The sequence below is a fragment of the Coenobita brevimanus genome, chromosome 71 (assembly GCF_032717465.1).
Source record: "Coenobita brevimanus isolate Jiangsu-jjx chromosome 71, ASM3271746v2, whole genome shotgun sequence".
Lineage (NCBI taxonomy): Eukaryota > Metazoa > Arthropoda > Malacostraca > Decapoda > Coenobitidae > Coenobita > Coenobita brevimanus.
In genome coordinates this window covers 50517507-50540351 of record NC_137024.1, presented here as the reverse complement: position 1 = coordinate 50540351, position 22845 = coordinate 50517507, and the positions used below count along the sequence as shown (strand labels likewise).

The window sequence follows — 22845 nt, the reverse complement described above, 5'->3', positions numbered from 1 at the left end:
CACACTACATGAATGGTTCACCACAAACAGGCTCAAAATAGCCTCAGCCAAATCTACAGTGACCCTTCTCACAAACTGGACAGCAGAACACAGTCACATCCCACACCTCACCATAAACAACACTCCCCTACCTCACATACACACAAAAAATCCTTGGTGTAACATACAATACAACAATGTCATTTAACCCTTAAACCGTGGGCTTGTTTTGCTTTGACTTGCAGCTCCCGCGGGCATATTCGCGCTCCGACAGACTCTCTAAAAATATTTGCCAAAAATCAGTTATTAGTCCTAGAATATTAAAATCACATATACTTATGGCACATACCTTCAGCTTTCTCCTTGGGTGTTTGTTGAGCCTTCGTCGAGTACCGTAGGACTTGTGGAGACCTCTGAAGTTGGGTAACGAAGTCTCCACTTTACACTTCCTGACAACTTGTAATATGATTACCACAGCCTGATATTATCACTAGAAACACTATTCTATGATTGTCAAATAGTTTTGGAATCCATACTCCAAAAAAAAAAAAAACACCGTGAAAGCAATGAAAATTACGAGGGCGTATGACCATCCCACTTCCGATTGTTCGCCGGCAGTGTTGTCTATTATTCATAAAAACACTCACAGTTTATATTTCTGTCACTATATAACACTTATATATATCTACAGTCTTTATCCATAAGTTTCCTTCAATAATAGTAGTTTATTGTCACAGTAGGGATTCAATTTCTTTCAGTAAAATACGTAGCATTCACTTTCTCGTCCCGTATATTAGCATTGAGAGTGAATGTCACTTTCACCTTCACTCTCATAACTCATAGTATTCATACATGCTAGAGTGAAACTTTCACTTTCATTACTCCTAGTATATATACTCGTATTCTTATAATACTACTCATTTACATTTCTATTTTCGTTCTCTATTTTATTTACATTATTTACATTTCTATTTTATTTACACTGTGTTATGCACTGTCACTTGAAGTAACTTATAAAACTATTTTCCACTGTTCACTTATATTTACATTCACTGCTTTCACTTGCTGTTTACACATTATTTACACATTATTTACAATTCCACTTGCACTGTTTTACTTAATAAAAAGATCGTAGTCACTCTCTATCAATTCTCAGCCCTTTACCTCTTTCCACACAAGGTTTAGTAGGGGGTAAAGGTCACAGGGCCCTTTGCATGGGGCTAAAAAGCGGTAAGGAGCGAATCAGACATACTCTCACCTTCAAAGATGACAGTGAACTGATAGTAGTGGCCTCCTGCCGCCTGGCTAGGGTGAGTGCAATACTACCAACTTCAGCCCTGTGAGACCTGCTAATATATAGCAAAGAAATGATTGGCAGGAAACCAAGACAATACATAAAAAATTAGGTAGTTGTAGGTGAATGTAAATATCACTTAGGCTTCTCCCTTCCCTCCTTATATGTATATTTATTACGAAAATAGATTATACGGCATATTTCAAGAGGAAATAAACAGCGAAAATTAGCGATCGAGTGCACATGGTGTTGTCAGGTGATAATTAGCCAATTCCAGGTGTATGGCACTCTCACTTACCTTATTTCTTTTTTGTATATATTATTTGGTATAAGAATAGGCTTATTTCAATGGATGAAATCAGTGGAAAATTCCAGGGAAGATTTACTTGGAATAGAATACTGTGTGGTGGCTTGTAATAATTAGGTAGTTCCAGGTGAATGTAAATATCACTTAGGCATCTCCCTTCCTTTCTTATATATATTTTTATTACAAAAATAGATTATACAGCATATTTCAAGGGGAAATAAACAGCAAAAATTAGCAAACGAGTGCACGTGAGGTGTTGTCAGGTGATGATTAGCCAATTCCAGGTGTATGGCACTCTCACTTACCTTATTTCTTTTTTGTATATATTATTTGGTATAAGAATAGGGCATAGGGCTTATTTCAATGGATGAAATCAGTGAAAAATTCCAGGGAAGATTTACTTAGCGTAGCACGGCCGGGCAGGCGAGAGGATAGGGTAATGGAGGGGAGTCAAGAACGGGGAGAAATGGCTAAATTGTCAACAATGGATGGGAGTATGGATGAGATTAGGAGTGCTGACTAGTGTTGGACATTGGCAGTACTGATAGATGATACAAGCCACCACTTGAAAGCCCGGGCGAATTCAAAATAACACAGAATCACAAAAGTGTTGCCCCGCGGTATGATCCCTTGCTCCCAAGTGTCACGAAAGTGATGCCCCGTGGTTAAGGGGTTAAACAACAAATCACAAACATTAAAGATAAATTAACACTAAGACTCAACACTTTAAGGTCACTTGCCCTCATTTGGACACAACAAACAAACCACCACCACAGTATACAAACAATATATATACTGTATATATGTTCTCTGATGAATTATGCAAGCCCTGCTTGGGCTTCTAATCTCACTAAAACACACTACAACACTGTACAGACCATACAGAATAAGACCCTAAAAATAATCACAGGTTGCACAGCTATTACACTCACAGACCACCTACATCAAGAAACCAAAGTCCTCAAAGTCAAGGATCATCTAGATATAAGAGGCACACAAATTCTTGCCGCAGCCTCCACAAACCCACACCATCCATTACACTATATGGCAGCACATCCACATACACCAAGGAACATCAAAACAACATCCAGCACATATCATACACAAATACTGTCATCATTCCCCCTCCTCACCTGCCTCAAACCAGCTTCCAGAAGCATATCCATACTCAAATCACTCGCTGCTCCACTCAGTCACTTAAAGGCAACACATAGCTGAATGCACGGCCTTCTGATATCCACCCTTCTGAATCCTATCTCCCTCTTGAGGACAGGGTCCACCTGGCCAGGCTGAGATGTGTGCATCATCCAGCCCTCTTGAGTTATCAAAGGCACATTATGGAAGACTGCATTGCACACAATCACCTGTGCCAACAGCACAACATACACTCTGTGACAGCTCTGTGGGAAAGCCTGGTCTCAGCCGTGGCCTTCCTTATGGACTTAGGGCTGTTTGGCCAGACTGCCTAGGGAACAACAACAACTACTATTACTACTACTACTACAGTATTTGGTTTTCCATGCATTAAATGAGAATGTGATTTATCCCCATTCAATGATCTAGATTTATGTAGACTGCTGTGCCAAGTTAGATGTTAACGATAAACACTGAATAGATTGATAAGTGACAAAGACTGTAACATACTGAGTCATCTGTTTATGAGCAAATACTACTTAGGACAGGATACTGCTGAAAAAGGTGAAAAGCAAGAAAAGTGTGTGTGTGTGTGTATTTACCTATTTGTAGTATACAGGAATTGAGCAATGCTCGTGTTGTCCTGTCTCCATATCCACATTTATCAAGTCTACCTTTACACACATGAATGTTTTTCTCATACACCACCTCTTTGTCTAAGTCGTTCCAAATATTTAAGTATTTACCTAATATACCTAATTGTGATATACACGGAATGTACTATGCTCGTGGGTTTCCGTCGCTGTTTCTCAATAAGTCGAATTTAACTTTAAACTCATTTAAGTTTTTAGACTGGACGATCTCTTTGTCCAGGCTATTCCATAAGTCTATACTTCTGTAAGGAAAGCTATATTTCTTGATATCCTTCAAGCAGCTTGACTTTTTCAATTTCATTCCATGTCCTCTTGTTGCTCTCTTATCCCATACAAACAGATCTTCTTTGTCAATTTTATCTACTCCCACCATGGTCCTGAACACTGCAATCATGTCTCCCCTCTTTCTCCTTTCCTCTAACGAAGGCAAATCCAGTTTTTCCAGCCTCTCTCTGTATGACAGGTCTGTCAGACTGGGGACCATCTTGGTTGCTGTTCTTTGTATTCTTTCAATCTTGTTTATATCTTTCTTTTTGTGTGGGGACCAATCTACCGCTGCATATTCTAACCTGGGGCGAATCATGGCCACTATCAATTTTTTCATCATTTCCTCATCCATATAATGAAATGCTACTCTTATGTTAGTCAAGAGTTTATAAGTCTCTCCAACTATCTTGTTAATGTGCTTTTCTGGTGACAAACTATCTTGGACCAGCGCTCCCAAATCTTTCTCTTCTCTCCTTTTTGTGATTAATTCATTACCCAACAAATAATTCAGTGATGGTCTCCTGGTACTTTTACCCATTTCCAATATTTTACATTTCTTTACATTAAATTTCATTTCTCACATCCGCCTCCAATTGTGTATCCTATCCAAATCCCCCTGCAGTATTTTACAATCCTCCTCAACCTCTATCTTCCTCAAGATCTTTACATCATTAGCAAACAGACTTGCATAACTGTTCACTCCATCTACCATATCATTTACGTAAATCAGGAACATTACTGGCGCCAACACTGAGCCTTGAGGGACTCCACTTGTTACTTCCCTCCATCCAGACATCTTTTCCTTTATTACTGTCCTCATTTGTCTCTCTCTCAAAAAGTCTCTCATCCATTCCAGAAGTTTCCCCTTTAGTCCTCCTATATATTCTAGTTTCCACATTAGTCTCTTATGAGGTACCTTGTCAAAGGCCTTCTCTAGTACACACAATCCACCCAAACATCTCTCTCCTGTACCACATCAATCGCTCTTGAGTAAAAGCTCAACAAGTTAGAAACACATGACCTTCCACTTCTGAATCCAAACTGACATTCAGCCAAAATATTCATCTCTTCCAGATATTTTATCCATCTGTCTTTCAGGATTCTCTCACACAATTTTGTGACCATGCTGGTTAGAGACACTGGTCTATAATTCAGGGGTTCTTCCCTGTTTCCTCCCTTGTAAACTGGTACCACATTTGCCCTCTTCCATTCTTTTGGCACTTTCCCCTCTTCCAGTGAGCATACAATTAAGCTGTGAATTTTATCCGCCAGTTGTTCTCTGCATTCCTTCAGTACCCAATTAGAAATTCCATCAGGTCCTGGGGCTCTCCTTACATCTTGAGTTTCCGGTAATTTATACACTTCCTGTACCTCCACTTTTATATCTTTCATCACCGGAACATTTCTAATCACTCCCTTCCCTTCCACAAGCTCCTTTTCTTTAGTGAAAACTGACTGGAAAGGTTTGTTCATTATTTCTGCTTGCATTGCCACATCCTTAAAGACCTCTCCTTCTACTTTCAGCTTATTGATTCCTTCCTTTTGTTTCAGTTTGCCATTAACAAATCTATAAAACAGTTTGGGTTCATCCTTGCATTTGTCAATTATACCTTTTTCAAAATTCCTTTCTTCTCTACGTATTCTTGTGTGTGTGTGTGTATTTACCTATTTGTAGTATACAGGAATTGAGCAATGCTTGTGTTGTCCTGTCTCCATATCCACATTTATCAAGTCTACCTTTACACACATGAATGTTTTTCTCATGCACCACCTCTTTGTCTAAGTCGTTCCAAATATTTAAGTATTTACCTAATATACCTAATTGTGATATACACGGAATGTACTATGCTCGTGGGTTTCCGTCGCTGTTTCTCAGTGTGTGTGTGTGTGTGTGTGTGTGTGTGTGTGTGTGTGTGTGTGTGTGTGTGTGTGTGTGTGTGTGTGTGTGTGTGTGTGTGTGTGTGTGTGTGTGTGTGTGTGCACTTTTTTTTTTATCTGACCCCTACATATTTTAAGGTATTAATGTATGGAGACTTCTCCCCCCCCCCTCTCTCTCACATGCTTACAAGCACCCACCCACTCATCCACACACAAATACATAAAGCTGCTGCTGGGGGCTACAAAGAATGAAAAACTATCAACCCAAGTTCAAACCTGAAAATCTAGTTGTGATATCAAGGAAGTCTGATCCAAAGTATGTGATCTCTGGCAGGCGCGGTTCAATGTGTTCCTTAAAGTACTCCATAGCCATCGTTGAAAGGTCAAACAGCTCATCTGTCACTTTATAAGCACGGCCCAGGTTTGGTGTCTTCTTGATGTGAGATAAAATGCGATACACTTCATCCAAAATCTGTGAAGTAAAAAAAGTGATTCTCTTTTAAAAGTTGATATTCTTCATCCTACTATGGTGAGTCCTGAAGATAAATATACAGTCACTCATAAAAGAAGTGGTACCTTGCTAGCCAACCCCTCCACATTTCATGTGGTAACACTGTAACCTTTATGGCTTCAGGTGATTTGAGTTGGGCTTTGAGATACTATGCCTGGGGGAACCCTTATTCAAATTCAGTTTCACATCCTGATGAACTAATGTAGCTATGCCATGTGCAAAAATGCTCTTCATAATATTGCTTTGTCCATCCATCCATCATCCAATCCTATATTGGTTCATGAGGAGCATAGGAACCCAGGGCTAGGCAAGTTGGTCCTGACATTTAAGATGGGAGCAACTAGCCTCACTCATCTGAATGGCATTATGTGAGCAATAAACCCAAACCGCCCCTTAAATATAAACCTGCACTGGCTCAATCCAATTGGAGCGCCTTAATTACTCACTAAACCACTAGGCGCCATAATATGATTATATGGTTACCACCTAGCGTAGTAAATGGTTCCTGGTGTACAGGAAACCATTTGGCTTGTCATTCATTGTAGAGTCACCCATAGGCAGAAGGAAGAGAACAGAATGAGGAAAAGAAAGACAAAAGAGGGAGTGTAAAGTCACCCATAGGCAGAAGGACAAGGCAAGAATGAAGGAAAGAAAGACAGAAGAGGAAGGAAGGAAGCGAGGACAGGGCAGACACCCAAAACAGCACTACATCGAGTGACTGGATGGTGAGCGCCCACATCTACCACAATATTAAATAATCACATCATAGTGCAAGCAGCAAATCCTTTGACCTCAGTAGATAATCCAATACTGAAAACTTTTATAATGTAGCATCTATCATTCACATTAAAACATGATGAGTGGATGCACAAAAACAATTACAATGTTGTATCTGCCAATGATTCCCAACTATTCCTCACACAATTCAAAGCATTCACTTGAAGTGAGTATCATAACTTTCACCCCGTAGCCTAAACTGTGATGTTACACATAAAAATTTAATGTCACACTACCAACTGGGAGTTGCTATGTTGGTAAACGTCCCAAAAAACCAATGATTGTTTTGACCTGCACATTACACATATCTTGTGGCTTTAAAAAAAAAAAAAAAAAAAAAAAAAAAAAAAAAAAGTCATTCACATAAGGCAGCTTAATTTTAAAGATGGCATGTCTTCATGATGTGTAGTTTCAAGTAGGTTAAAACACCATGGCGAAATAGGTACAATTCTTTGGCATTATTATGGTTTCACTGTTTTGATGAGGTTTATACTGTAAAATAACTGTCATCTCAATGACCTTGTCAGAAGAAAAATTTTCTTTGAGACCTAATCTACATCCAATTTTATGACATCTACCTATCTACTGCCAAACGCTTTAATCCCGTAAGGGGTGGCCACACAGAAATTGCCTCCATGTCCTCCTGTCCTCCACCATTTTACTGCTCTGATCCCAGCTCACATATCCCTCTCTCATATACCTCTCCACCCCAACCCTCCATCTCATCCTTGGCCTCCCCCCCTTCTCCCCCCCCTCCACCTCACTCACATACTTTCCTCGTCACTTTCTCACTTTTCATTCTCTCACATGGTCAAACCACCTCAATGTGTTTCTCCTAACGCTTTCTATCATATCCACATCCATACCACAATGCTCCTTCACATCCTCATTTGTGAGTCTGTCTCTCCATGTCACTCTACATGCTCCTCTCAAATAACTCATTTCCACTGTCCTCACTCTTGACTTGTGTCCCTCCAACAAGGTCCAAGCTTCACTTCCATACATTACAGTTGGTATCACAATACTGTCATGCAGTAACTTCTTCACTTCAATGCTCACTTCCCCCTGTCTCATCACTGCTTTCAAAGAACCAGCAACCTCTCTTCCTTGTTGTACCCTTTCAAGCACTTCACCCTCTAAACTTCCATCCTTACTTAACACACTACCCAAGTACTTAAACGTACTCACATTTTCCACTTTTTCCTCATCCAACCTGATTGTACATTCAGTGCCTTCATTTCTCATGAAGACCACAGCTTTGTTTTTCCCTATATTCACCTTTAGATTCCATTTCTTACACACTCTCCCAAACTCATTTACCATGCCTTGCAACTCCCCTTTGTCTTCATTTAACAACACAGTATCATCTGCAAACAACAGTACTGATAGTTTCAAAACACTGCCTTCTCTCATTAGGGCTGCTCCAACATCCACTGCCCTACTTTGTATCTCTTTTATAATCCCATCCATATACAGATTCAACAACCATGAAAACATGACACCTCCCCGTTCCAATCCAACCTTCAAACAGAAAAATTCACTCAGTTCACTGTCCACACGCACTGCAGCCTTAGAACCCTCGAACATACGCTGAATCACATCATCTTTAGGTTTCTGCCCGGAATTGTGCTAAGTCTATTCTTCGCTTTGCTAAAAATAATTTCATCCGTACTAAATGCTCTCAACTCTCCAACTCGAATTCTTCCTGCTCCTTCTGGCACCTCGCCAAAAACCTTCCTAACAACTTTACCTCATCATTCTTCCTTCCTCTTTTCTACTCTGATGGTTCTGTAGCTATTTCTTCTATTGATAAAGCAGCTCTCTTTGCAGACTTTCTCCTCCAATTCCACCTTAGACGATTCCGGTGTTGTTTCTCCATCACTTCCCGCCTCTGACTTCCTCATGGCTGACATTAAAATTTCTTCAGCTGATGTATTTTCTGCCATCACTGGCCTCAATACTAACAAGGCATATGGGCCTGATGGAGTCCCTCCTGTTGTTCTCAAGAACTGTGCTTCTGTGCTTACACCCTGCCTAGGCAAACTCTTTCGCCTTTGTCTGTCAACTTGTACCTTTCCTTCTTGCTGGAAGTTTGCTCTCATTCAGCCAGTCCCAAAGAAGAGTGACCACTCCCAACCCTCCAACTATCGTCCAATTGCTTTAATGTCCTGTATTTCAAAAGTTTTCGAGTCAATTCTCAATAGAAAAATTTTAAGGCATCTTTCCTATCACAATCTTCTTTCTGATCGTCAGTATGGGTTCCGTCAGGAACGCTCCACTGGCGATCTTCTCACCTACCTTTCAGACTCCTGGTCATCCTCCTTTCGGGACTTTGGAAAAAGCTTTGCCATTGCACTTGACATCTCAAAGGCTTTCGATCGAGTCTGGCATAAATCTTTAATTTCCAAACTGCCCTCTTAAGGTTTCTATCCTTCTATCTATGTCTTCATCGCTAGCTTCCTTTCTGGTCGTTCTATAGCCGCTGTTGTAGACGGCCATCGTTCTTCTCCTAGATCTATCAACAGTGGTGTTCCTCAGGGCTCTGTCTATCACCAACTCTCTTCCTTTTATTCATCAATGACCTTCCAAGCTGTACATCTAACCCTATCCACTCATACGCTGATGACTCCACCCTTCACCTTTCCATTTGGTTCCCGCAATGCCCATCTCAACAGTTACTTCAACAAACAAGGGATGAGGCTATGGCACACCTAATGTCTGACTTGGCTCGTACCTCTGACTGGGGTAAAAATAATCTGGTTGTTTTTAATGTATCTAAGACTCCGTTCTTACACCTATCAACCCGTCAAAATCTTCCACAGGTATACCCACTAATGTTTAATAATATTCAGCTTAATCCTGCATCATCCTTGAACATGCTTGGGGTTTCATTTACTTGGGACTTATCTTGGAAAGATCATATTACATCTCTTGTAAAATCTGCTTCCAAGAGATTGGGTGTGCTAAGCCGACTCCGTTCTTTCTTTACCCCTCCACAATTGTTGACTCTATACAGGGGTTTTATCCGCCCCTGTGTGGAGTACAACTCTCATGTGTGGGGAGGCTTCCCACATACAGCTCTTCTCAATAGGGTGGAGTCAAAGGCTTTTCGTCTCATTAACTCTCCTCCTCTTACTGACTCCTTTCAACCTCTGTCTCTTCACCGCACTGTTGCATCTTTATCTTTTTTCTATCGCTACTTTAATGGTCACTGCTCCTCTGAACAGTCTGCATGCAATCCTCCACCTCTACGACGGGCGCATAGCACCCATCTAGCAGCAAACTCTCATCCCTTTTCTGTCCAACTCTCTAATGCAAGAGTTAACCATTACTCCCAGTCCTTCATTTATGCAACAAGTCAACTCTGGAACTGTCTCCCTCTGTCTGTATTTCCTGCTGCCTATGATCTCCAGTCTTTCAAACACAGTGTGTACAGGCATCTCAAAATGAATGGATCTTGAATTTAGCTCTCTCTTGTACTTTGTTTTTCTCTTGGAGGGAACTGTTATTGTGGGCTCATGGCCTTTGGTTCCTTCTTCCTCGCATTAAAAAAAAAAAAAAAAATCATCCACACACACTTTTCCATTCATATCTTCAATCAAAAACACTCTCTCATGACGTAAAATACCGAATTTTCCATATGACACAGCACTACAAGTGCTTAGACACACCCTATAATACACTAGATATTTCTTGGGGGGCAAAAATATTTGAGGGTTTAACAGCTTGCTGTACTAGCAAGTCTAAGGTGCCAACTCTATGATGTCATTTTTCTTTCTGTCACAGCAAATTATCACATACAGTATTAGACCTATTATCACATATTTATGGCTATTATTAATTAGATATACCTAGTTCAGCACAATTTTATACTATTCACATCAGCAACAACTCATAGTTGCCACTTAAAGGCATGTAAGCACACTGGCAACAGCATGTTTACATCCAGCTCCCATCAGCTGATGTTTTTATATTCAGTAGTTCGAACAAACCTTTACAACCCACACCCCCAACAGAACTCACTCAGTTCAGCCAACAAAGCCATTACTGTAATAATGTTTTATTACACAATATCAATATATCAGTACATATTACCAGTCTCTATTTTATAATACCATGCCTGTCTTCTCTGCTTTGATGCCATTCTGTTCATTCATGGAGGGGTGTCACATGCTGAGTGAATGTGTAGACAGGATTGGTGATGTCGTCTGCTTCAATGACTGTAGTGACTGCTCTGTATCTGGTGACTGGGGTTCGTGAATGCTTGCATCTCGGGAATGGGGTTTGTGAATGCTTTTATCTATTGACTGGGATTCAAGTATGCTTGTATCTTGTAACTGGGGTTTGTAAGGGTTGGCAAATTCCATTCTAAAACATGATCATTTAGTGCTAAGATGCAGGATGATTTTTGAGTGCATTTTTCTGGGAAAATAATGCGTCTTATCATACAGGAAATATGGTATATTACTGTGGGAATTATATCGTTATAACTAAAACAGCAGTTTATGCTAAAATAAAGATGAGAGTATTACTTCTCTTGGGCTATGAGTTCCAGATCACTTCTGTAGAAATACTGCATTACATGCCTCGAGACATTTTCACAGAATATGAATTTCTGCATTACTGTTCATTTATTTTTTCCTACATGTTTCATGTTTCTTCAGAAAAATAATATAACACTGAAATTTCATGTTTCTTCAGAAAAATAATATAACACCGAAATCTGTAACCATATCAGTGTTACGTTTCTGTGCAATAAGTCTTAGATAATGCATCCTCTGCATATCTTACACAAAATTTTAACATTTCACTGTTGGCTATAATGATCATGCAGTACAAGAAGAATTTTTACAGTAGCCAGGTAACGTTTCACTGTTCGAGTTGCATTCTAATGCAAATACTCCCTCTATCATCTCAATCCCTGAATTTCATAGATTATGCTTGTCCTTCATGATATACTGTAATTTTAATGTCCAATAAGTGTGGGGATAATCTCACTGAGTTTGGAGGATGGACTCTCCATCGTGGACTGTGATCCCAATGCTTGAAGCTCAAGAGCTGAGTTTGTCTGCCCAGATTAGTATCCATATCAATAAATTCTCCTCTGTAGTCTACCCCATATCTGTGAGTAAGGGGATGTGTCAGTGCCAGAGTAAATGCTAGCTTGTCCACATCTGTAACACACATGCATGGGTGAAGGGGATATGTCACTGCCAGTGTGAACACTAGTCTGGCCAGGTCTCTACCACATGTGTGTGTGTTGAGATGTGTCAGTGCGAAAGTGAACGCTAGCCTTGCCACATCCTTACTATATATGAGCAGGTTGAGGGGATGTCTCACAGCCTGAGCGACAGGTAGCCTGGCCACATCTCCACCACATACGCATAGGCAAAGGGACGTGTCAGTGCTAAATCACATGCTAGTCTGGTCATATTTCTGCCACATATGCATGGGGGAGGGGAAAGTGATAGTGCCTGATTACTCTTTAACCCAGTCACATCTCTGTCACATACAAGTTCATGGGTTACCGTAGTAGTGCATATACGAATTTTGGAGGGCTTAAGCTGAAAAGGACAGAGGACATATTTATGTGCTGGTTCAGTTTGCCCCATGTCCTACTTTTGGTGACAATAAGCCCAGTAGGTTGCCCGTATGTTTATGCACGCACACTCACTGACTCACACACACACACACACACACACACACACACACTAGGCACCGAGGAGAGCAGACGCGCACCGCCACCGCTCCATACCTGGCCAACTTGGCCAGTGGCATTACCTAAATTAGTATCTTTATATGAGTCAACCTCTGTACCAGGTTAGACTAAATGGTGTTCTAATATAATAAAGAAGTTCTACGTAAAACTTGTTCAAACAGAAAAGAAAACAAAGTTGTGAAAGAATGCGCACAATCAGCTGATCATTTGTTTAGTCTACAACTGCCCCAGGGAATGTAAGTACTATATGTGATTTTAGTACTGCAAAATGACCACATAGTTCAGTAAAGCAAATTTGGAAAAGAAAAGTGATAAAGATAGAAAGCAGGATGATGATTTCTGCCAAGAATTGGTTGAAATGGAGACTCACAATAAACTGATGGAGTGAGTACACAGATTAGAGATGGCTTTTCAGAATGAGATTGATGAAATTAAGAAACAGATGCACTTGTAAAAGGAAGAAATAGAAAAATTAGGAAAGGAAGTCAACAAGAAAGAGACAACCATAGATGAGCTAACAGTAGAATTGGATTCACTTAGGAGGAAAATTAGTGAAATGGCAAGTACAGTAGTCAACCACGAGAGAATTATGGAATCAAAAATGATACAGAGACAATTAGGCACGTGAACAGTCTGATAGACCAAAGCAGTGATATTGAGGAGAAGATAACACAGGTGAATGAAGCTGTGCAAAGCTACAAAAATGATATGGAAACCACTTATGCTGAAATGGTGAAAGTAAAGAAAGACTTGGAAACAAGGGTAGAAAAAAAAAGCATTAAAAAGGAAGCAAAAAGAATAATCCAAAACAATCCTAAGTTAGTCAGAGATTCAGCAGATATCAACAAATCTATAGTAATTACTGGTATAGAAGAGGAAGAAGTAAAAAAGATCTCAAGAGACAAAAAGGAGATGGCAAATGTAATGAGCATATTGAAAGAAGTATCAGAGGAAATCTGTAGTAAAGACATAGAGGAACACAAAAGGTTAGGGAAATACGAGAGAAGCAAGTCAAGACCCCTAAAGGTAACCTTCCAGAGTGTAAACACTGTGGAGGAGATACTAAAAAATGCAAAGAATCTTACGGAAAAATAGTTCAAAAATGTATGGATAAAAAGATGCCTAACACACACACACACACACACACACACACACACACACACACACACACACACACACACACACACAAAAAGAGGGAAGATCAAAGGAGGAGAAGAATACATTTTTCTACAAAGTAATTGGACTGCAGGTACGAAAGTGGTACATAAACAGGAGGGAATAAAAAGGAGGAAGGTACTAGAACCAAATCATGACATGTATATAAATAAGGTGATTAAGTTGATGTACTCAAATGTGGATGGAATGGTATCTAAATTATTAGAGATGAATGATTATGTCAGAGAAAATGAACCACATATAATATGCCTAACTGAAACAAAACTAACACCAAGGATATCAAATGACATCCTAAACTTAGAGGAATATAATATATGGAGAAGAGATAGGAACTTAAAAAAAGGAGGAGGAATTATAATATTAACTAAGACAAATCTAAAAGTCAAAGAAATAGAACTAGATATACCCTCACAAGTAGAACTGATTGCAGTAGAGATCAATACATCTGACGGGAAAGTAATAGTAGCCAATTTGTACATGCCACCCAGATCAAACACACGGGAAAGAGACGAATATGAGGACCTGGAAGAGTACAATTCAGAGTTTAAGAGCATTACTACATCAAATGGAAGAGAAATCGGAAAGAATTATACTAACTGGAGATTTTAATAAACATATAAATTGGAATACTCTAGATATAATAAGCCAAGAAAGCTGCTGGGACCAGAAGCTCCTGGATCTCATGCAAGAGTTTTTCCTAACGCAACATGTAAGGGAAAGCATCAGAAAAAGAGGACTCTATGTACCCTCAATGCTAGATCTCATATTTACTAGGCAAGAAAACGATATTGACAATTTAATGTATCACCCTCCATTCGGCAAGAGCAACCATGCAGTACTAAATTGCAACTTCAGGATTGCATATGATATAGTTAACAGCAATGAAAGTTACAAAAAAGTGCCTCAACTATAAAAAGGGAAAGTATCATGACCTAAAGAAGTACTTCTTAAAAATTGATTGGGAAAAGGAGCTTAGAGGACAAGATTTAAATGCTATATATATAAAATACTGTGAACTTTATGAAATAGGAGTCCAGAAGTACATCCCACAGCACAAAGAAGCAGAAAAGAAAATAAAGAAATGGTTCAATACAGAATGTAAAAAATCAAAAGAAAAAAGAGATTTGTTGTGGAATAGATACAGAAAACACAACAGTGAAAGGGCATATAATAATTACAAACAGGCAAGAAACGATTATACAAGAATAAGGAGGGAAGCCCAAAAACAGTTTGAGGAGGATATCATAAATAAAAGTAGTGATCAACCAAAGCTATTTTACAGCTACATCAGAAGCAAAACCAAAGTAAAAGATAAAATACAATCCATTACGGACGATGGAATCACCTACGCACAAGAGAAGGATATTTGTGAAGCACTAAACAAGAATTTTCAATCTGTTTTTACAGAGGAAAAAAGTTTTGAGAGGGATTATGTGGAACATGCATGCCCACACATACTAACCAGATATACAAACATCAGAAAAAGAAATACAGGAGGAGCTAAATAAATTAAACAAAGGAAAAGCAAATGGTCCTGATGAAATTTCATGTTGGGCGCTATGTGAATGTGCAAAGGAGTTAAGTAAACCATTGTTTTTCTGCTACGTGAATGTGCAAAGGAGTTAAGTAAACCATTATTTTTAATTTTCAAGAAATCCTTGAGTCAAGGTAAACTACCTGATATTTGGAAGCAAACATTGTTCCCTTATTCAAGAAAGGGAATAGACAAAATCCACTTAACTACTGACCAGTATCACTAACCAGTGTTGTAAGCAAGGTATTAGAAAAGCTTACAGGAAAAGCTTGGGTAAATAATCTAGAAGAACACAATATGGTAACAGAAAGGCAGTTTGGTTTCAGAAAAGGAAAATCATATGTTACTAATCTGTTGAGCCACTATGACAGAGTAACAGACACATTACAGGAAAGAGAAGGATGGGTTGACAGTATCTATTTAGATTTCAAGGAAGCATTTGACAGTACCACACCAAAGACTTTTATGGAAATTGTACTATCAAGGAGGAATTCGAGGCAAACTGTATTGTTGGATGCAAGATTTTCTCATGAAAAGAGAAATGAGAACAGTACTAAGGGGAAATTACTCATCATGGAAAGAAGTGACTAGTGGAGTACCACAGGGCTCAGTGCTGGCACCAATCATGTTTTTAGTGTATATAAATGATATAGACAGTAACACTGGAAATGAAAGCTATCTAAATGTGTTTGCAGATGATGCAAAAATACAAAGGAGAATTACTAACACAGACTCTTGTAAAGGGCTACAAGAAGAATTAAATAAACTTCATGAATGGAGTAATGCATGGCAAATGGAATTCAATGTAGACAAGTGTCATGTAATCAAGTTTGGTAAAAGTGGAAAAAGACCTGGTTGCGATTATACGTTAGGAAATAAAACCCTACACACATAAGAAAGAGAGAAGGACCTAGGTGTGCTTATCAATAACAGACTATCTCTGGCTGACCACATCAATAAGAAGGTACGGAACATGTATACACTGCTTGCAAATATGAGAAAAACGTTCACAAACATAAATGAAGACATGCTAAGAATGATAATAACATCATTCATCAGACCAACCCTGGAGTATGCATCAGTAGTCTGGAGTCCTCATCTCAAAAAACACATAGACAAGACTGAAAAAGTTCAAAGGGCCACTACAAGATGGGTCCCAAGCTTAAGGGATCTAAGCTATGAAGAAAGACTAAATAAACTGAATCTACCAACACTACAGGAGAGAAGGAGAAGAGGCGACATGATTATGCTATATAAATGCATATCAGGAAAGGAGAAAATAGACATAAATGATTACTTAACCTATGGGAAAGCATCAGCAAGAGGACACTGCAAAAAACTTCATACGGAGAGGTGATAAAGACTAAAGGAAATTTAGTTTCCCAAATAGAGCAACTGATCAGTGGAATGCACTACCGAATGAAATAGTGTGTGCCAAAACAATTCACAAATTTAAAGATATGTACGATAAATATGGTTTAAAACATGGGACAGTACGAGCTTGACTCATTCCTGTAAAGATACAATTAGGTAAGAACACTAGGTACGGATTCTGAGTACGGAGGGGCATGGGGGCGTGCGCTCCCATAATTTCGGCAGACCAATGAATATTTATAATAAATGAAGTATGACAGCAAAATATAAATATTAAGTATCTTACATATGATTTCATTGAATCATTTGGATGAAAAGAGGGATCTGATGATAAACTGTGGAGGGTTTGGCAAAAGTTATCAAGAGTTCATACTTGTAAATCTAAAAAGAATCATGCCATTGTTTTCCAGAGTGCTGCATTCAGCTCTGACCAACCCCCTTCCACATCTACTCAAACCCCCTAGGACACCCAGACATAGGCCCCTCTCCCTCAGCATACATAATATCCACACATATTTTTCTTTGCAGTAATATGATGCTTTCTGCTGCTGCTCAGTTTTGGTTCCTCTCTGTATCTAAGATCCCAGCCTTGGACTGGTGGAGGTTAGACCCAACTGTTCCTTGCACATTTATTAAGACTTGACACCCTCAAGTACAATGATGTCTACTTTCCTCATGTGTAGTACGATTTTACTTCATCATCCACTCACTCGATATAGTGCTGCTTTGGGTGTCAGCCCTTTCCTCTCTTCCTTCCTTTCTCTTGTCTTTCTTTCCTTCATTCCTTCTTCTTCCTTCTGCCTATGGGTGACTTTACACTCCCTCTTCCATCACTCTTTCCTCTTCCTTCTGCCTGTGGGTGACTCTACACTAAGTGACAAGCCAAATGGTTTCCTGTACACCAGGAAACCATTTGCTACACTGACCGTGAGCATAAAACCAAATAATGGCGCCTGGTGGTTTAGTGAGTACAATAATTATGGCACTCCAATCAGATTGAGCCAGTGCAGTTTTATATCCATGGGGTGGTTGAGGTTTATTGCTCATGTAATGGCACTAAGGGATGAGTGAGGCGGGTCACTCTCATCGTAAATGACAGGACCAACTTGCCTTGCCCTGGGCTCTTATGCTCCTCATGGGGCAACACAGGATGGATGATGGATGGATGGATGGATGGATGGATGGACTAATTATTAGGGTGTTCGATAATAGGTCTGAAAAAACTCCTACCATCTTGAGGTCATTTGTAACTTATATAAGACTGCCTGTTTGTAGTGAGGTAGGTATTATCATGTACTCATGATGGAGGATACACTGTTATTTTATGGAACGTTTATGCCAAAAGTATGATGCTGGAGGTTGGTTAGGGCAACCACTGTCTTAGAATGTGGTGGTCTTTGGGTACTAAGCTCATGACCTGTTCTTTGTATAGTTATTATTGTATTAAAAACCACGAGCACTGACACTTCTGGTCATCATTAAAATAAGAGGTGCCCATAACTTATCTACCCAGAATCATCCAGTTGGCCACAGACACACATACACTAATTATAAGAGAGCCAACTGGGAGGCCTTCACAACTAAAACAGAACAACATTTTGAAACATTAAACAGTACACCCATCACAAACATCAAAACTCCTATGCAAACTTTCAATACAGTTATTCAAAATGCAGACATGAGGCACATCCCTAGAGGCAACAGAAAGAGACACAACCCCAACTTCACACCAGAAATTACTGGCCTCATCAGTCAACATGACACACTACAACACTCCCAAACACCCCATACACAAGACACTGTACAGCAAATACAAGAACTCAATACTCAAATAAACAATAAAATATCAGAGCAGCAAACACTAAATTGGAACAGTTATCTCCAGACACTTGATCACAAAACAAACACCAGCAAACTCTACAAACCACTAAACAGCATCACACTCTCCAACAGCAACATTACACAATCACATGCTGCCTTCACAACAACAGACACTATACCCTCAAACAAACAATAAGCAAACATTCTCAGCAATCACTTTTTACATGTCAGTCATCTAAACCCCCATCACAACAACCAGTGTCATGCAGTGCAAGACAGTTCCCTACACCCCCAGACTTCGAACCCTTCACTTACAACCAGACGAAGCACATCATTAGCAACCTTAAGCACTCATCTGCGCCTTATGCACAAGACAACATAAGCAATATATACCTTAAACATCTTGGACCACAAGACATACAAGCACTCATCAACATATCAAACTACAGCTACTCACACAACATAATATCCAACATCTGGAAGCATGGTACTATCATCACTATCCCCAAACCTAACAAAGATCTCATGTTACCTTCCTCACACCACCCCATCACACTCCTCTGCACCCCCTCCAAAGTCACTGAATGACTGGTATTACAATTAGTAACACCTCACATCCCCCTAGCCCCACCACAACATGGTTTTAGGCCACTACATTCCACAAACATTCTTCTTACAGACCTTACACAGAGTTTTTGATGGCATCATTCAGCTAGGCCACCACACAGAACACTCCTAGTCCCACTAGTCATTAGCAAAGCTTTAGATGCCATCCCCCACCACTTCCTCACAAACAAAATATTCAACACAAACATGCACAATAACACAAAAAGATGGCTGGCAAACTACTTAGCAGGCAGATGTGCACATGTAAAATTTAGCGGTCAGTCACCGAACATATGAAACTTCACAAACGGCGTCCCTCAAGGGTCTGTTTTTGTCCTACACTTTAACCTATACATGCACAACATACCCACACCCCACACATCACAAATACACATAGCTTCCAATGCAGACGACATAACACTTACATGTACACATCAAAATGCAAATACAGCTGCACACATCCTCCAACCTTACCTCAACACACTACATGAATGGTTCACCACAAACAGACTTACAACTGCCCCAGCCAAATCTACATTTACTCTTCTCACAAACTGGACAGCAGAACATAGTCACATTCCACACCTCACCATAACCAAAACACCACTACAACATACACACACACACACACAAATTGTTGGTGTAACAAACAATACACCAGTCATTTAAACAACACATTGCAAACATTAAAAATAAATTAACACCAAGCCTCAACACCTTAAGGTCACTTGCCCACACAACATTAGGACACAACAAAGAAACCACCACCACAGTATACACTGTATATACATTCAGTCTTGAACTATGTAAGCCCTGCTTGGGCTTCTAACCTCAGTAAAACAGACTACAGACCATACAGAAAGGCCATAAAATAGCCACAGGCTGCATAGCTACTACACCTACAGACCACTTACACCAAGAAACCAAAGTCCTCAAAGTCAAGGATCATCTAAGCATGAGACACACACAAATTCTTGCTGCAGCCTTCACAAACCCACACCATCCGCTACACCACATGGCAGCACATCCACACACACAGTAAATAACAACAAAACAACACCCAGCACACGATATCATACACGAATACTGTCATCTCTCCGCCCTCACCCGCCTCAAACCAGCTTCCAGGAGCATATCCATACTCAAATCACTTGCAGCTCCGTTCAGTTATTCAAAGACAACACACAGCTGCATGCATGGCCTCCCATATCCACCCTTCTGAATCCTACCTCCTTTGTCAGAACAGGGCTGGGATATGAGCATCATCCAGCCCTCATGAGTTATCAGAAGAGGCTGGATGACTTCATTGCTGATGCCTGTCCAAGATGCAACACAGCATCCCATACTATTAAGCACACTATGGAATACTGCATTGTACACAATCGCTTGCGCCAACAACACAACATACACTTCCCAAGAGCTCTTTGGGAATGCCCGGTCTCGGCCGTAGCCATCCTTAGGGACTCGGGGCTGTTCAGCCAGACTGTTTATGGAACAACTACTACTACAGCTATTTCTCACCTACTAATTGAATCGCAGCACATGTGGTAATGACTTACCACGGTATGAGGTGCTACCCAAAAGTTCTAGTAATTTGAACAGAGGGATCCAACTATTTGCAGTTTTGCCTTTTGCCGGTAGGAGGACTCAGCAGCACCCCTTGTGCATCAGTGTGACCCCGGCCATGTCTGTGAGTGGAGGTGTTGTTGAGCTACTCTTACTATTGTAACGTGGTGTGTAAGTGGTTTAGTGGTTTTGCAATGGTGGTCCAATGGTGCAGCAATGTCGTCGATGTTGAACATTTTCTTCAATATCCACGGGATTGTCCACAAGGAATTCGCCCCACCCAATCAATCTGTCAGTGGAAAGTTTGATTGTGAAGTTTTGCAGCGTCTGAGGGAGAACATCAATCGCAAGCGTCCAAAACAGTGGAAGAACGAGGACTGGGTCCTGCATCGTGACAATGTCCCTGCCCAGACATCAACTGTTGTCCGGCAGTTCCTGGTTTCCACTAACATGGTAGTCATTCCCCACCCACCCTATTCGCCTGACCTTGCCCCCTGCAACTTTTTCCTGCTTCCCAAGCCGAAATTACGACTGAAAGGGCGTCAATTTTACTCGATTGAGGAGATCCAGACAGAATCACAGGAGATGCTCGAGACCATCATGCCTGAAGCCTTCCAGGCATGCATGGACTTGTGGAAAAAAAAACACTGGGACCACTGTATACATGCCCAAGGGGATTATTCTGAAGGAGACAGTGATAACTAGGAGATGAGGTAACTTATTTTCCTACAATATTCAAAGTCCTGGAACTTTTGGGTAGCACCTAGTATATAAAAAATAACCACTTTTTTTTTTTTTTTTTTTTTGTCAAAATATTCTGACTCAGTGATGATGGAAGGTTGCCTTGTTAGACTTTTCCATTATATTGTGCTACCATCCATTATGATAAGAAGATTCTCTGGATATGATGCATGTAAAATGCTGAGAAAACCTCCCTGTCAATCCCTAACTGCTCCTTTTAGGCTATTTTGTTAAGCTTCATATTACAAGAAGTTTTCTCTTAGCCGTGTAGTACAAAAGAATAATTCACAGTCGTGGATGAGGAAATAAAAATTTATTTTCTTTAAAAGAAATGGTGGTGAACCAGGTAAATATACTTTCAATGAAATTTTAACCATTTGGACAAAACTGTGTATTACATGCACCAATGTCAGAGAATCTTATCATAATGGATGGTAGCACAATATAACAGAAAAGTCTGGCTGAGTCGGAATACTTTTGGAGGGGGGCGGAGGGGAAACATGCTGTTACTTTTCATTATATATTAAGTCATTACCACACGCTACGATTTGAGAGGCAGATGAGAATTTATGGGCACCACTTACTTTTCAGACGACCAGAGGTGTCAGTCCTTATGGTTTTTAATACAATAATAACCATACTGAGAACAGGTCAGGGCTCAATATCCAAAGACCAACACATACAAAGACAGTGGTTGCCCTAACCAACATCCAATATCATACTTTTGTCATAAACAATCCTTAAATTAACAGTGTCCCCTTCATCATGATCAAGTGATGATACTTATCTGACTACCACCAGGCAATCGTAACTTATACTTACAAATGACCCCAAGATGGCAGGGGTTTTATTCAGCAGTAATCCCTCTAATATCCGAACGCCCAATATCCGAACATCCCCACTAACCGGACATAATCTCCTGGGATCCAATATTCCCAAAATGGGCCAAAAACTGCAAAAAATTAAAAAAAAATCTGACTTTTTTCCCTCCCATAATTTGAAATTCCCGCCTGGCGCCAAACAGCTGTTACACCATGGTCCCTTCACCCCTTCCTTCCTCCCCCTCCCCCCTCCCCTGTCAGGTTGCCATTTGGTATTTTTCATTACCAAGTGTGGGGCAATTTGGTAATGAAAAATTCGTTTGGTAATGAATTAGAATAATGCATTACCAAATGGATTTTTCACATGTATGAGGATACACAGGATGGAGATGGTGGATTGTTTGCTCTCTCTGATTAATCTGCTACCCTACATAGTGTGAAAATAATCAACATGGTGTTAGTTATAAGGAGAGTGATTACATGTATTTCCACTTGTATATATAATTAGTGAAGAATATATGCTAGCTTTACGAATTTGGTAATGAAAAGTTATATTTGACAATGAAAGTTGAGGAGATTGGTAATGTGGCTGTTGCGATCTGGCAACTCTGTTACCCCACCAACATCAACAGTCACAGCTTAACTCCAATGGAGAGCAGATACTCATAACAGTGCAAGCCACAGGTG

The 22845-nt window shown here is 40.0% G+C and overlaps 1 protein-coding gene across 1 annotated transcript in view; it reads right to left on the bottom strand.

Moving 5' to 3' along the window:
• Positions 1-22845, bottom strand: part of dmpd (F-box protein dampened) — a 245506-nt gene that overhangs the window by 111302 nt on the left and 111359 nt on the right. Inside the window, exon 5 of the mRNA XM_080277725.1 lies at positions 5789-5984. Coding sequence (XP_080133851.1) covers positions 5789-5984 — 196 coding nt within the window. The remainder of the gene's footprint in view (positions 1-5788; positions 5985-22845) is intronic.